The sequence below is a fragment of the Scyliorhinus canicula genome, chromosome 5, assembly GCF_902713615.1.
Source record: "Scyliorhinus canicula chromosome 5, sScyCan1.1, whole genome shotgun sequence".
NCBI classification, from domain to species: Eukaryota; Metazoa; Chordata; class Chondrichthyes; order Carcharhiniformes; family Scyliorhinidae; genus Scyliorhinus; species Scyliorhinus canicula.
The window spans coordinates 53,463,915-53,479,244 of NC_052150.1; the positions used below are offsets into that span (position 1 = coordinate 53,463,915).

At 44.4% G+C, this 15,330-nt stretch overlaps 2 protein-coding genes and 1 long non-coding RNA gene across 3 annotated transcripts in view; 2 read left to right on the forward strand and 1 right to left on the reverse strand.

The window, feature by feature from the left end:
* rnf182 (ring finger protein 182) overlaps positions 1–3,911 on the forward strand; it is a 26,701-nt gene extending 22,790 nt beyond the window's left edge. The window contains exons 4-5 of the mRNA XM_038797089.1: positions 560–806; positions 2,923–3,911. Of these exons, the coding sequence (XP_038653017.1) occupies positions 3,103–3,843 (741 nt within the window). The 5' untranslated portion in view covers positions 560–806; positions 2,923–3,102 and the 3' untranslated portion in view covers positions 3,844–3,911. The remainder of the gene's footprint in view (positions 1–559; positions 807–2,922) is intronic.
* The window catches only part of LOC119965992, a 16,821-nt gene extending 4,167 nt beyond the window's left edge, over positions 1–12,654 (reverse strand). The window contains exons 1-2 of the long non-coding RNA XR_005460655.1: positions 12,480–12,654; positions 2,313–2,412 (exon numbers count right to left, since the gene is read on the reverse strand). This is a non-coding gene — a long non-coding RNA (uncharacterized LOC119965992). The remainder of the gene's footprint in view (positions 1–2,312; positions 2,413–12,479) is intronic.
* On the forward strand, positions 7,997–9,627 carry LOC119965989. Its single transcript, XM_038797087.1, has 2 exons — positions 7,997–9,267; positions 9,512–9,627. Exon 1 carries the CDS (start codon positions 8,229–8,231, stop codon positions 9,018–9,020), a length of 792 nt encoding a protein of 263 aa, XP_038653015.1. The 5' UTR covers positions 7,997–8,228; the 3' UTR covers positions 9,021–9,267; positions 9,512–9,627.
* Positions 12,655–15,330: the final 2,676 nt, after the last annotated feature.

The window sequence follows — 15,330 nt, forward strand, 5'->3', positions numbered from 1 at the left end:
TCCCCTCCTCTCTGCGTGGGTTTCCTCCGGGTGCTCCGGTTTCCTCCCACAAGTCCTGAAAGACGTGCTGTTAGGTGAATGGAACATTCTGAATTCTCCCTCAGTGTACCCGAACAGGTGCAAAGGGTGGAGACTAGGGGATTTTCACAGTAACTTAATTGCAGTGTTAATGTCAGCCTACTTGTGACACTAATATAGATTATTATTATGTACCAGCCCTAATTTATTCTGCCATGTATAGCAGATAATAAATGGACCAGCACAGCAACTTCTATTGAATATCAGTGGCAAGCCAATCAATAAGTCAACCAAATACTGTCTTAGCTTAGCCTGTGCCGAAGCAGGGTGACTCGGATTGCAACTTCTGGATTTCTGCATTTAACTGAACATGTTTGTATTCCAGATGTTACTGTCCAATTTACTCCATAATGACATTGATAACCTCACCCTTATTCTCAGTCCAAGGTCCAGGCCATTGAAAATTTTTAACTTCAAGACAGCAATTTTACCTTACTATTTTTACTTTTGGTAAGTTTCTATTTAATTTGTTTCAAACTAGCACTCGACTCCACCCACACAATCATGCTACAACAGAGACAACCCACTGCCAAATGAGCAATTGTGTCAGGCCAATGCAATCAAAGAGATTAACGACTCATTCAGCTCATTGATGTTTCTGAGATCTTATGTCGTACAAATTGCTGGCGCATTCACCTACAAAGAACAGCGACTGGACTTCAAAGTAATTAATTGCATGCAAAGTGCTTTGGGGTGTTCTGAGAGATGTGATAAATTGTTGAATAAATGTGAGTACTTTGTTTTTTGCTTCTTGTTTTCAGTTTGTTCTTTATTAGATGGAAATTCTAATAATAGAGTTGCCATTCAAACTGTTAATTTACCAGTTCTTCTCTATGCAAAATTATGTTAAATGTTTTACATGTGAATTGTGAGCTATAATTTTTGAATCTCGGTTCCTGGCTCGGAACCTCACTTAACTTAACTACACAAACATTAGGAGCATCAACCTCTATATCAGATTCTCCAATTTAAAGGTAAAGTCGCCACAGTCCCAGATGACCATAGGCTGTTTTCCCCTTTGAGGAGGAGAGCTGACTGGTGGTGATCATCACACCTCAGGCGAGAGGCAAGGTTGAGAAGGTTCATGAAAAACCTCAATTGTACAGGAATTGAACCCACACTGTTGGCACTGCTCTGCATCGTGAACCAGCTGTCCAGCCAGCTGAGATAAATCAACTTCATCAGTTCATCCAAGATTCTGCTGCCCATAATCTATACCCTGCCAAGCCCCATTTACCAATCACTCCCAGCTTGGAAGACCTCAATAGGTTCCCAATTCGCTTATAAATCTAATTTATAGTTTTCATTCTTGTTTTTAAATTTCTTCATCGCCTTGCACCTCCCAATTTCTGTAACCTCCTGCTACCCTACAACCCCGCCAAAGTCTTCCAAATTCTACATTCTTCTGACTCTAGCCTTCTGCTGCATAACCTTTTTTCTGTGCCTTCAGCTCTCTTTGTCCCACACTCTGGAATTGTCTCCCTACAGTCTTCTGCCTCTACATCTCCCCTAAGACTCTACGTTGAGCATGCCTTAACATCTTTGAGTACGCTTTGAGTCACCTCTCCAAATGTCCTCACTTTGGCCGGGCAGAATTCTCTCATCCTCCTTCTGGGCTACCTCAATAAGACTTTCCTACATTTTTTAATGGTGGACTCGCTCGTGGTATAGCCAGCCAATGCTCTGACCAGGCAACCTTTGGTCGAGTCAATTGTGGTTGACCCAGATGGGTACATCTTGGCACTTCTGCTGAGACATGGAGAAATTTGGGGCTACCGAGATCTGTCCAAACAAAGATTTGGAACATAGATTTAAACTGGAGATAAAACCTCCTTTTCTCTATGGTATGTACCTATTGGCTTCATGTATTAATTCAATGCATTCCAAATGTCTCAAATATTTCTTTGTCTACCGCATTAAAGAATGTTACAAAAGTTTACCATAATTTCAGTAACAGCTATTTTTGATAACTGATTTAAATTTATCATTCACACATTTTTATTTCTGTCCATAGGATTATATTTTTCTGACGTACTTATTGTAAATTGCCTTAACTAAACGATTTAATAATCATCAAGGCATTTAAGTGAAGCCCTACCTTATTTGCCTTCCTCAGTTATACAAGAGTGAATAAGTCAAAAAATACAAGTGAAACTAGTCAATTTTGAGCTGACTGCCCATTGCTCAACTATGAGTAAAGTTTAAAATCTTACAATCGTGGTACAGAAACTCACCAGACAGACCAGAGATGGGCTAAAGCATTGTAGTGCTTATTCTCCAACTTGTGCTTGTATTAAAGCTCTTTGCTGGCAGTATAGGTTTTCCGAATGAACCCTGTGGAGCATATAAATGGTTACTACACATTGGTTAAAATGAGTCCAATCGTCCAATTGGGAACTAGCCACTTGCTGAACAATAACAATTAAAATTAATACAATTAAATGGGCGGCATGGTGGCACAGTGGTTAGCACTGCTTCCTCACAGTTCCAGGGCCCCGATTTAATTCTGGCCTCGGGTGACTGTGTGGAGTTTGCACTTTTCTCCCCATGTGGATTTCCTCCGGGTGCTCCGGTTTCCTCCCACAGTCCAAAGATGTGCAGGTTAGGTGGGTTGGCCATGCTAAAGTGCCCTTTAGTGTCCAAAAGGTTAGGTGGGGTTACTGGGTTACAGGGATAGGGTGAAGGCGTGGGTTTAAGTAGGGTGCTCTTTCCAATTGCCGGTGCGGACTCGATGGGCCAAATGACCTTCTTTTGCACTGTAAATTCTAGGAAAACCTTTGTTTCCTGAGAAAATTTGAAACTTCAGCACAATGAACAATGTGTGACTTATTCCTCTCCCTACAGGTAGCCTGGAAGTTGACCTGCATGGGACCACAATCGTGAAATGTGGGCCGCCTACTCTAGTGGGGACAGGCGAAGGGTTGCCCATCTTCAACATTGCTTCCTGTCTGGATTTACTAACATTAAAATTGAAATGACAAAGGACTTTCTGAAAGAAACCATTGGCATTGTTGAACAATCGCTATGAATTTCCAGACCACAGAGGGTCCCACTGAAAAACAATTGTTTTCTTCTGAGGAGCTGGAATGCAAAATCTGTTACAACCCTTACAACCTGAGGAACAGGAGACCCAAGTTGTTGGAATGCTTTCACAGGGTGTGTGCCAAATGCCTGTATAAGATTGTAGACCCTGGAGACACCTCACAAAGTATAATTAACTGTCCTTTCTGCAGGTATGAGACAAGTGTACTCGACGATGAAGTTGGCGGACTTCCGGATGATAGTAATGTCCTTGCTGCCCTGGCATGCAAGGAGAAGAACAGGAAGCCTGCCTTGGACAACCCGTCTGAGCTTCTGCTGAGTCCAAAAAGGTTAGCTTCCATTGCAAGCCCCTCCCATAGCTCCTCAAACTGCCTGGTTATCACCATCATGGAAGTTCAAAGGGAATCCGTACAATCTCAGAGATCACCATCAGCCATGGAATTCCACAACTCCAGCTTTGATTCAACAGCCTCAATGAATCAGCAATGGGAAATTTGGAATTGTTCTCCCCTACTCTGCCATACCATAGGCAGGATACTAGTATGGACACTAGCACTCCTGTATTTTGCCTCTTTACCTCTTGGTGTATATCTGCTAGTGATTCAGAAAGTCACAGTGGGGATTATATTTGTCAGTCTTGTTCCCTCCAGTCTTGGTGTACTTATGGTCTATGGTTTCTGTCAATGTTTATGTCATGAGTTTTTGGATTGCATATCTTCATGAAGCAAAATCTAAAAGTCAGTATGAATTAGCATTAGCATTAGGGAGATTGGAGAGAGAGAGAGACGGAGCGGGAGATTGGAGAGAGAGGGAGAGACAGAGCGGGAGATTGGAGAGAGAGAGAGAGAGACGGAGCGGGAGATTGGAGAGAGAGAGAGACGGAGCAGGAGATTGGAGAGAGAGAGAGAGACTTGGTAATTTGGTGCAGTGAGGTCATTCGGTGCAGAGTGTGAGGAGGTGCTTTTTCAGAGGTGCTTTTTAACCCTGGTAAGTGACTGGTAAGTAGTTTTTCTTTTCATTGTCTAATTTATTTATTTTTATTTTGAAATTGTTGTTGTATAAGTTTACCTAAGGCTTAAGATACGGCAGGAGATCCCAGACCCGTGTCATGCTCCTCGTGTGCGATGTGGGAGCTCAGGGACACGTTCACTGCCCCTGGCTCTTTCACGTGCAAGAAGTGTTTTCAGTTGCAGCTCTTGTTAGACTGCTTGACGGCTCTGGAGCTGCGGGGCATCTTTGGAGCATCCGCGATGCTGAGGAGGTCGTGGATAGCACGTTTAGCGAGTTGGTCACACCGCAGGTGAAAATTAATGAGGGAGATAGAAAATGGGTGACCAAAAGAAAGAGCAAGAGTGGGAAGGCAGTGCAGGTGTCCCCTGCGGTCATCTCCCTGCAAAACAGATATACCGCTTTGGATACTGTTGAGGGAGATGGCTCACTAGGGGAAGGCAGCAGAGGCCAGGTTCATGGCACCGTGGCTGGCTCTGCTGCACAGCAGGGCAGGAAGAAAAATGGCAGGGCTATAGTGATAGGGGACTCGATCGTAAGGGGAAAAGATAGGCGGTTCTGTGGACGCAATCGAGACTCCAGGATGGTATGTTGCCTCCCTGGTGCAAGGGTCAAGGCTGTCTCGGAGCGGCTACAGGACATTCTGGGGGGGGGAGAGTGAACAGCCAGCTGTCGTGGTGCACATAGGCACCAGCGATATAGGTAAAAAACGGGATGAGGTCCTACAAGCGGAATTCAGGGAGTTAGGAGTTAAACTAAAAAGTAGGACCTCAAAGGTAGTAATCTCAGGATTGCTACCAGTGCCACAAGCTAGTCAGAGTAGGAACGTCAGGATAGATAGGATGAATGCGTGGCTCGAGAGATGGTGCAAGAGGGAGGGATTCAAATTCCTGGGGCATTGGGACCAGTTCTGTGGGAGGTGGGACCAGTACAAACTGGACGGTCTGTACCTGGGCAGGACTGGAACCGATGTCCTAGGGGGAGTGTTTTCTAGAGCTGTTGGGGAGGGTTTAAACTAATGTGGCAGGGGGATGGGAACCGATGCAGGAAGTTGGAAGGTAGTAAAACAGGGACAGAAGTAAAAGGAAGTAAGGGGAAAAGTGCAAGGCAGAGAAGACATAGTCAAAAATCTAAAAGGGCGACAGTACAAGGTACAGTGACTGAGGGGGGCTCAGTGAATAGGCCCAGTAATAACAAAAGGAATAAAACTGGAGATGTTAAGATTCAAAACAGAGGTAAAAAAACCAACATAAGTGTACTTTACCTGAATGCTCGTAGTATTCGGAATAAAGTAAATGAGTTGATGGCACAAATCATCGTAAATGACTATGATTTAGTGGCCATTACTGAAACATGGTTAAAGGATGGTCACGACTGGGAGTTAAATATCCGAGGGTATCAAACTATTCGGAAGGACAGAGTGGATGGTAAGGGAGGTGGTGTTGCTCTGTTATTTAAGGATGACATCCGGGCAATAGTAAGGGATGACATCGGTGCTATGGAGGATAAGGTTGAATCCATTTGGGTGGAAATCAGGAATAGTAAAGCGAAAAAGTCACTGATAGGAGTAGTCTATCGGCCACCAAATAGTAACGTTATGGTGGGGCAGGCAATAAACAAAGAAATAACTGATGCCTGTAGAAATGGTACAGCAGTTATCATGGGGGATTTTAATCTACATGTCGATTGGTTTAACCAGGTCGGTCAAGGCAACCTTGAGGAGGAGTTTATAGAATGTATCCGCGATAGTTTCCTAGAACAGTATGTAATGGAACCTACGAGGGAACAAGCGGTCCTAGATCTTGTCCTGTGTAATGAGACAGGATTGATTCATGATCTCATAGTATGGGATCCTCTCGGAAGGAGCGATTACAATATGGTGGAATTTAAAATACAGATGGAGGGTGAGAAAGTAAAATCAAATACTAGTGTTTTGTGTTTAAACAAAGGAGATTACAAGGGGATGAGAGAAGAACTAGCTAAGGTAGACTGTGAGCTAAGACTTTATGGTGGAACAGTTGAGGAACAGTGGAGAACCTTCCAAGCGATTTTTCACAGTGCTCACCAAAGGTTTATACCAACAAAAAGGAAGGACGGTAGAAAGAGGGAAAATCGACCGTGGATATCTAAGGAAATAAGGGAGAGTATCAAATTGAAGGAAAAAGCATATAAAGTGGCAAAGATTGCTGGGAGATTAGAGGACTGGGAAATCTTTCGGGGGCAACAGAAAGCTACTAAAAAAGCTATAAAGAAGAGTAAGATAGAGTATGAGAGTAAACTTGCTCAGAATATAAAAACAGACAGTAAACGTTTTTACAAATATATAAAACAAAAAAGAGTGGCTAAGGTAAATATTGGTCCTTTAGAGGATGAGAAGGGAGTTTTAATAATGGGAAATGCGGAAATGGCTGAGGAACTGAACAGGTTTTTTGGGTCAGTCTTCACAGTGGAAGACACAAATAACATGCCAGTGACTGATAGAAATGAGGCTATGACAGGTGAGGACCTTGAGAGGATTGTTATCACTCAGGAGGTAGTGATGGGAAAGCTAATGGGACTAAAGGTAGACAAGTCTCCTGGCCCTGATGGAATGCATCCCAGAGTGCTAAAAGAGATGGCTAGGGAAATTGCAGATGCGCTAGTGATAATTTACCGAAATTCACTAGACTCTGGGGTGGTCCCGGTGGATTGGAAATTAGCAAACGTGACACCACTGTTTAAAAAAGGAGGTAGGCAGAAAGCAGGAAATTATAGGCCAGTGAGCTTAACTTCGGTAGTAGGGAAGATGCTGGAATCCATCATCAAGGAAGAAATAGCGAGGCATCTGGATAGAAATTGTCCCATTGGGCAGACGCAGCATGAGTTCATAAAGGGCAGGTCATGCCTAACTAATTTAGTGGAATTTTTTGAGGACATTACCAGTGCAGTAGGTAACGGGGAGCCGATGGATGTGGTATATCTGGATTTCCAGAAAGCCTTTGACAAGGTGCCACACAAAAGGTTGCTGCATAAGATAAAGATGCATGGCATTAAGGGTGAAGTAGTAGCATGGATAGAGGATTGGTTAATTAATAGAAAGCAAAGAGTGGCGATTAATGGGTGTTTCTCTGGTTGGCAATCAGTAGCTAGTGGTGTCCCTCAGGGATCCGTGTTGGGCCCACAATTGTTCACAATTTACATAGATGATTTGGAGTTGGGGACCAAGGGCAATGTGTCCAAATTTGCAGATGACACTAAGATGAGTGGTAAAGCGAAAAGTGCAGAGGATACTGGAAGTCTGCAGAGGGATTTGGATAGGTTAAGTGAATGGGCTAGGGTCTGGCAGATGGAATACAATGTTGACAAATGTGAGGTTATCCATTTTGGTAGGAATAACAGCAAACGGGATTATTATTTAAACGATAAAATATTAAAGCATGCCGCTGTTCAGAGAGACTTGGGTGTGCTAGTGCATGAGTCACAGAAGGTTGGTTTACAGGTGCAACAGGTGATTAAGAAGGCAAATGGAATTTTGTCCTTCATTGCTAGAGGGATGGAGTTTAAGACGAGGAGGTTATGTTGCAATTGTATAAGGTGTTAGTGAGGCCACACCTGGAGTATTGTGTTCAGTTTTGGTCTCCTTACTTGAGAAAGGACGTACTGGCACTCGGGGTCTAGGACAACTCATCGCCGCCGACTCATCGCCGCCGACTCAGCGCCGCCAACTCATCGCCAGCCCAACTCATCGCCAGCCCAACTCATCGCCAGCCCAACTCATCGCCAGCCCAACTCATCGCCAGCCCAACTCATCGCCAGCCCACAATAATAATAAAAACAAATACATAACAAGTAATTACCAACTAACTAGATCCACAAATTACTCAATTACCAACGCAACGCCTCTTCATACATAACAAGTAATTACCGACTAACTAGATCCACAAGTTACTCAATTGCCAACTCACCTATTTCTCAACAAATAAATCTGCTCCTCCACATAACAAGTAATAACCGAACTAGATCCACAAATGACCTTCAGGACATCTTTACTTCAATTTTAATTCTTCCAATTTTAAGCCCTTTACTTCAATTTTAATTCTTCCAATGTTAAACCCTTTACAATGGAGCAAATTTTAAGTCAGCGAGGCAAAGAGAAGTTTTCTCATAATGGATATTTGTTCATTTTTGATAAATTCAGTAAAACTAAAGGCGATTTGATGTTTTGGCGATGTGAACAGCTCAGCAGATGCAAAGCAAGAATTCACACAAGATTTGGAAACGTAGTGAAATTCATAAATACTCACACCCATGACTCTTCACCAATACGAATAGAAGTGGCAAGGACGACTACAAAAATTAAAACCCGAGCCGAGGAGACAATGGAAAACCCAAGTGTGTTGATTAATGAAGTTTTGGCGAATGTTTCCCAAGCGGAACAAGGATCACTACCGTGTGCGTCTGCTCTGAAGAAAACAATTCGACGGAAACGGAATCAAATTAGCGTCCCTCCGCCAGACCCAATTGATCTTCATCAGTTAGCAATCCCTGATGAATATGCGACCTACGAAACGGAGCCAAACCAGAAGGAACTTTTTTTACTGAAAGACAGTGGTCCCGGAGAAGACAGAATCTTGCTGTTTGGAAGGAGAAGTTGGTTGCAACAGTTGTCTTCATCAGAAGTTTGGTATTGCGATGGAACCTTTAAGATAGCTCCGAAGTTATTTTCTCAGGTTTATATTGTACTGGCTCAAAAATTCGGAGGTGTCATCCCAGTACTTTATGCTCTTTTACCTAACAAGCAAAAAGTTACATATTCAAGGGTATTTGAAATGATAAAAGAAATTGAGCCCACCGTAAACCCGAAATCAATTTTATGTGATTTTGAACTCGCGGCATTTAGTGCAATCAAATAAATATTTCCAAACGTAGAATTAAAAGGGTGCTTCTTTCACCTTCGTCAAAATATGCAGAAGCACATTGCGGCTTCGGGTCTAACTTCTCGTTATAATAACGACAGCAAGTTTTCGTTACAAGTCAAGATGATACTGGCTCTTGCATTTGTCCCTGTCGAACATATAGATTCCTATATTGATGCCTCAGTTGACGAATTATCTACAGAGCATTTGCCAAACCTGAATTGGCTCAAAAACAATTATATAGGTCAGTTAAAGGGCAGCACGGTGGCCTAGTGGTTAGCACAACCGCCTCACGGCGCTGAGGTCCCAGGTTCGATCCCGGCTCTGGGTCACTGTCCGTGTGGAGTTTGCACATTCTCCCCGTGTCTGCGTGGGTTTCGCCCCCACAACCCAAAAATGTGCAGAGTAGGTGGATTGGCCATGCTAAATTGTCCCTTAATTGGAAAAAATAATTGGGTAATCTAAATTTATAAAAAAAAAAAATATAGGTCAGTTAAACAGATGCGGAAATAGCAAACGTGCCCCACTCTTCCCAATGGAAATGTGGAATTTGTATGTTCGAACTTTAAATCATGAAGACAGAACCAACAACCACGCAGAAGCAGCAAACAGAAGACTACAAATGGAATTAGGGATGGAACATCCTACAATATGGAAATTCATTAATGCACTCAGAAAAGTTCAAAAAGGACGAGACTGTTATTTGGAATTGCTTATAGCTGGCAGTGCACCACCAGCAAAATTAAAAAGATACCTAGATACTGATAACCGCATTCTTAGGATAGTCCAAAGTTTTAATGAAAGGATTCCTATTGAATATTTACGCGGTATTTCTCATAACATAAAATAAGTCTTTTCACCTCCATTAATTTTTATTGAGCACACCATGAATTTCAATTTTAAATAAGTCTTTTCACCTCCATTAATTTTTATTGAGCACACCATGAATTTCAATTTTTAGTTGGGCTGGCGATGAGTTGGGCTGGCGATGAGTTGGGCTGGAGATGAGTTGGGCTGGCGATGAGTTGGGCTGGCGATGAGTTGGGCTGGCGATGAGTTGGGCTGGCGATGAGTCGGCGGCGATGAGTTATCCCATTCCCGGCACTGGAGGGTGTGCAGAGGAGATTCACTAGGTTAATCCCAGAGCTGAAGGGGTTGGATTATGAGGAGAGGTTGAGTAGACTGGGACTGTACTCGTTGGAATTTAGAAGGATGAGGGGGGATCTTATAGAAACATTTAAAATTATGAAGGGAATAGATAGGATAGATGCGGGCAGGTTGTTTCCACTGGCGGGTGAAAGCAGAACTAGGGGGCATAGCCTCAAAATAAGGGGAAGTAGATTTAGGACTGAGTTTAGAAGGAACTTCTTCACCCAAAGGGTAGTGAATCTATGGAATTCCTTGCCCAGTGAAGCAGTTGAGGCTCCTTCATTACATGTTTTTAAGGTAAAGATAGATAGTTTTTTGAAGAATAAAGGGATTAAGGGTTATGGTGTTCGGGCCGGAAAGTGGAGCTGAGTCCACAAAAGATCAGCCATGATCGCATTGAATGGCGGAGCAGGCTCGAGGGGCCAGATGGCCTACTCCTGCTCCTAGTTCTTATGTTCTTATGTTCTTATGAGACAGAGCGGGAGATTGGAGAGAGAGAGAGAGCCAGAGTGGGAGATTGGAAAGAGAGAGAGAGACAGAGCGGGAGATTGGAGAGAGAGAGAGAGAGAGACAGAGCGGGAGATTGGGGATAGAGAGAGAGACAGAGCGGGAGATTGGAGAGAGAGAGACGGAGCAGGAGATTGGAGAGAGAGAGAGACGGAGCGGGAGATTGGAGAGAGAGAGAGACAGAGCGGGAGATTGGAGAGAGCGGGAGATTGGAGAGGGAGAGAGAGACAGAGCGGGAGATTAGAGAGAGAGAGAGACGGAGCGGGAGATTGGAGAGAGAGAGAGACGGAGAGGGAGATTGGAGAGAGAGAGAGAGACGGAGAGGGAGATTGGGGAGAGAGAGAGACGGAGTGGGAGATTGGAGAGAGAGAGAGACGGAGAGGGAGATTGGAGAGAGAGAGAGAGAGAGACAGAGTGGGAGATTGGAGAGAGAGAGAGAGAGACGGAACGGGAGATTGGAGAGAGAGAGAGAGACAGAACGGGAGATTGGAGAGAGAGAGAGAGACGGAGCGGGAGATTGGAGAGAGAGAGACAGAGCGGGAGATTGGAGAGAGAGAGAGAGAGACGGAGCGGGAGATTTGAGAGAGAGAGAGCGGGAGATTGGAGAGAGAGAGAGACGGAGCGGGAGATTGGAGAGAGAGAGAGACGGAGCGGGCTATTGGGGAGAGAGAGAGAGACAGAGTGGGAGAGTGGAGAGAGAGAGACAGAGCGGGAGATTGGAGAGAGAGAGGGAGACAGAGCGGGAGATTGGAGAGAGAGAGACGGAGTGGGAGATTGGGGAGAGAGAGAGACAGAGCAGGAGATTGGAGAGAGAGAGAGAGACAGAGCGGGAGATTGGAGAGAGAGAGAGAGACGGAGTGGGAGATTGGAGAGAGAGAGACAGAGCGGGAGATTGGAGAGAGAGAGAGAGAGACGGAGCGGGAGATTTGAGAGAGAGAGAGCGGGAGATTGGAGAGAGAGTGGGAGATTGGAGAGAGAGAGAGAGACAGAGCGGGAGATTGGAGAGAGAGAGAGAAACGGAACGGGAGATTGGAGAGAGAGGGAGACAGAGCGGGAGATTGGAGAGAGAGAGAGACGGAGCGGGCTATTGGGGAGAGAGAGAGAGACGGAGTGGGAGATTGGAGAGAGAGAGACAGAGCGGGAGATTGGAGAGAGAGAGGGAGACAGAGCGGGAGATTGGAGAGAGAGAGACGGAGTGGGAGATTGGGGAGAGAGAGAGACGGAGTGGGAGATTGGGGAGAGAGAGAGACGGAGCGGGAGATTGGAGAGAGAGAGAGACGGAGCGGGAGATTGGAGAGAGAGAGACGGAGCGGGAGATTGGAGAGAGAGAGACAGAGCGGGAGATTGGAGAGAGAGAGAGAGACAGAGCGGGAGATTGGAGAGAGAGAGAGACAGAGCGGGAGTTTGGAGAGAGAGAGAGACGGAGCGGGAGATTGGAGAGAGAGAGAGACGGAGTTGGAGATTGGAGAGAGAGAGAGACAGAGCGGGAGATTGGAGAGAGAGAGAGAGACAGAGCGGGAGATTGGAGAGAGAGAGAGAGACAGAGCGGGAGATTGGAGAGAGAGAGAGACAGAGCGGGAGTTTGGAGAGAGAGAGAGACGGAGCGGGAGATTGGAGAGAGAGAGAGACGGAGCGGGAGATTGGAGAGAGAGAGAGACAGAGCGGGAGATTGGAGAGAGAGAGTGAGCCAGACAGTGCGGGTAATCTTCTCTTGCCATTCTGCAAGATGTTCCAAATGGCACTCTGCCTCCATGAAAGCATTGGAGACAGTCATCCGAAAAACAGGGGCATGCTGCCTACCTGGTAGGTCTCCTGGACGCTGCTTTCATTCTGGACAGCTCCCTGTGCCACCTCCAATGTCTTCAGCGGTCTCACTAAGCCGCCCTGCCGGGTCCCCATTGGACCCTGTGCCTGCCACGCTCCCACCTCTGCCGGCCTCGCTGGCCACTCTGAGCTAATTTCACACAGGCCAGTCCGTGGCGTATTTGAGCAGCCAGTATAATATCGCGTGTTCTCAGCGATCTCGGGTCAAAGTGGAAGGCACAGCTGCTCCTGGTCTCACCCGCCATGTCTGCCCATCACGGTAAAATTCTCACCATTTTGATTTTTCCTTCATCCAAATTGGCCGCCCCATTCAGGGGACCAATAGGTTTGAGGTCTAATCTCTAAAAATTCCTTCTCCATATTCTCACAGAATTCCCAGCAGCAATGGGAAAAGCACATACCCGAGATGTGCTTACTTGTGCCAAACTGCCTGTATTAATGTTGTTTGAGGCTTAAGGGCAGAAAGTAGAGATTAGGGATGACCCAGTATTTTCAGACTGCAGGGAGGTATACAGTGTGCTCTCCAGGAATTGGTATTAGGACTACTCCATCTTTTTGACACGTATTAGTGACTTGGACTTTGTTGTACAAAGGATTGTTTCAAAATTTGTGGATGATTTTAAATTCGGAAATGGAATAAACAACGAGGAGGATAGTAAACAGACTTCCGGACTTTGGAAATATTCAGAGATGTAACAGATGAAAATGAATGCAGAGAAGTAAGAAATGTACAAAACTTGTAAAGGTGGGAGGTTGAGTAGGCTTTTTAAAAAGCACATGCGATCCTTGCTTTTATTAATAGAGGTATCGAGTAAGAAGAATAAGAATAATCTTTATTGTCACATGTAGGCTTACATTAACACTGCAATGAAGTTACCATGAAAATCCCCTAGTCGCCATATTCTGGCGCCTGTTCGGGTACACTGAGGGAGAATTTAGAATGTCCAATGCACCTAACAGCACGTCTTTCGGGACTTGTGGGAGGAAACCGGAGCACCCGGAGGAAATCCACACAGACACGGGGGGAACATGCAGACTCTGCACAGACAGTGAAGCAACAGTGCTAACCACGGTGCTACCGTGAGTACAAGAGCAAGGAAGTCGTGCTAACCTTTATGAAACATAGGCCTCAGATGGAGTATCATTTCTTTTTTTTTAACAAACATTTTATTAAGGCATTTATGGTTTTATAACAACAAAAGATACAAATACAAATGTAAACATAATTCACTGCGTATCACCCCCCTCCATCTCTTCTCACTGTTCCCGTCTACACTATGGAGTATAATTTCTAAGCACAAAAGGTTATCAAGGATTTGGAGAGAATGCTGAGAGATTTCCTAAAATCTCCAGGCATAAGGGAACATCAGTTGTGTGAACAGACTGCAGATGCTGGAGTTGTTATCCTTACAACAGAGAAAGTTTTTTTTAACTTTTTTTTAATTAAGGGGCAATTTAGCGTGGCCAATCCCCTACCCTGCACATCTTTGGGTTGTGGGGGTGAAACCCACGCAGACATGGGGAGAATGTGCAAACTCCACACGGACAGTGACCCAGAGCCGGGATCGGACCTGGGACCTCGGTGCTGTAAAGCAGCAGTGCTAACCACTGCACCACTGTGCTGCCCCACCACAGAGAAAGTTTAGAGGAGATTTGGAAGGGGTGCTCAAAATCATGAAGTAAAAGTAGAGAAACTGTTTCCAGAAGCAGAGTATTGGTAACCAAATAACCCAGATTTAAAGTGATTGCCAAAAGAACCAAATGCGATGTGGGAATTTCTTTTTTCAATGTAGTGAGTTGTGATCTGAAATGCATTGTCTGAAAAGATGGTTGAAGCAGTTTCAATTGTAACATTCAAAGGAGCTTTGTATTAAACACTTGAAGGATAATGTTGCAATGCTGTACGGATAGAGCAGGGGAGTGGGATTAATTGGATACCTTTATCAAAGAACGCCAACACAGGCACACTGGGTCAAATGCCTCCTTCTGTGCTGTGCCTCTTTTTAAAATAACTGTTCCCACTGGTCCTGCAAACATTGGCAATATCAAGAGTTCCACCTGTGGTATGGAGTCAGGAGAGTGACAAATCACTCTTGATTGTTTAATATCTATACACCAAAATGTCTCAGTTAGACGTCTAACAGGATAATGCACCAGTCAAAATCAACAGTACTGTAAAGAAACACAGAAAATACGGGACAATCTGAGCAGCATCTGTGAAGAGTGAAGGGAGCTAACGTTTTGAGTCTGGATGACTCAAAGTTGGAAAGCGCAATGGGCCAGCTGCAGAAGATGATACTTATACGAATTGTCTTCCTTCCATTTACAAGACTAGCCCTGTTTAGAACTCTATGATTGTTTCATTTTCAATACAAGCATATGTTTTTATTTAGTTGCTTGTGGAAAAAATATTTATTTGATAGCATAACTACTCATTCAGTTAATTCTGGTACATCAGTATGTACAATTATGTGGTCAACTGAGTTAAAAGTTGAATAAAGATCGAACCCTCAGCCTGGGTTCAGTGGAAATTGTTCAGAATATTAAAAAAGTGAGTTCTGGGAAAGAAAAGTGTTACCACAAATTGGTAAGCATCTGATATGGAAGCAGATCCATGTATTAAAATGTTTTGAGAAACTGTCATGCCTGAGTTGTAATAGTTGGTATTCCCCCCATTATGTTTTGCAATTGAATTTTAATGGTCCAGTTTTGTGGCTGGATTTCTCTAATATACAAAAAATAGTAATCTCATAAGGATAGGGCTAAATTAGCAACGGGTTTTTATTGTAACAGTAAATCACAATATTCAGTGATTATCGTTGATGGC

Coding starts and splice junctions, on each gene's coding strand:
- LOC119965989 (XM_038797087.1), top strand. CDS start 8,229: ATGGAGCAAATTTTAAGTCAGCGAGGCAAAGAGAAGTTTTCTCATAAT.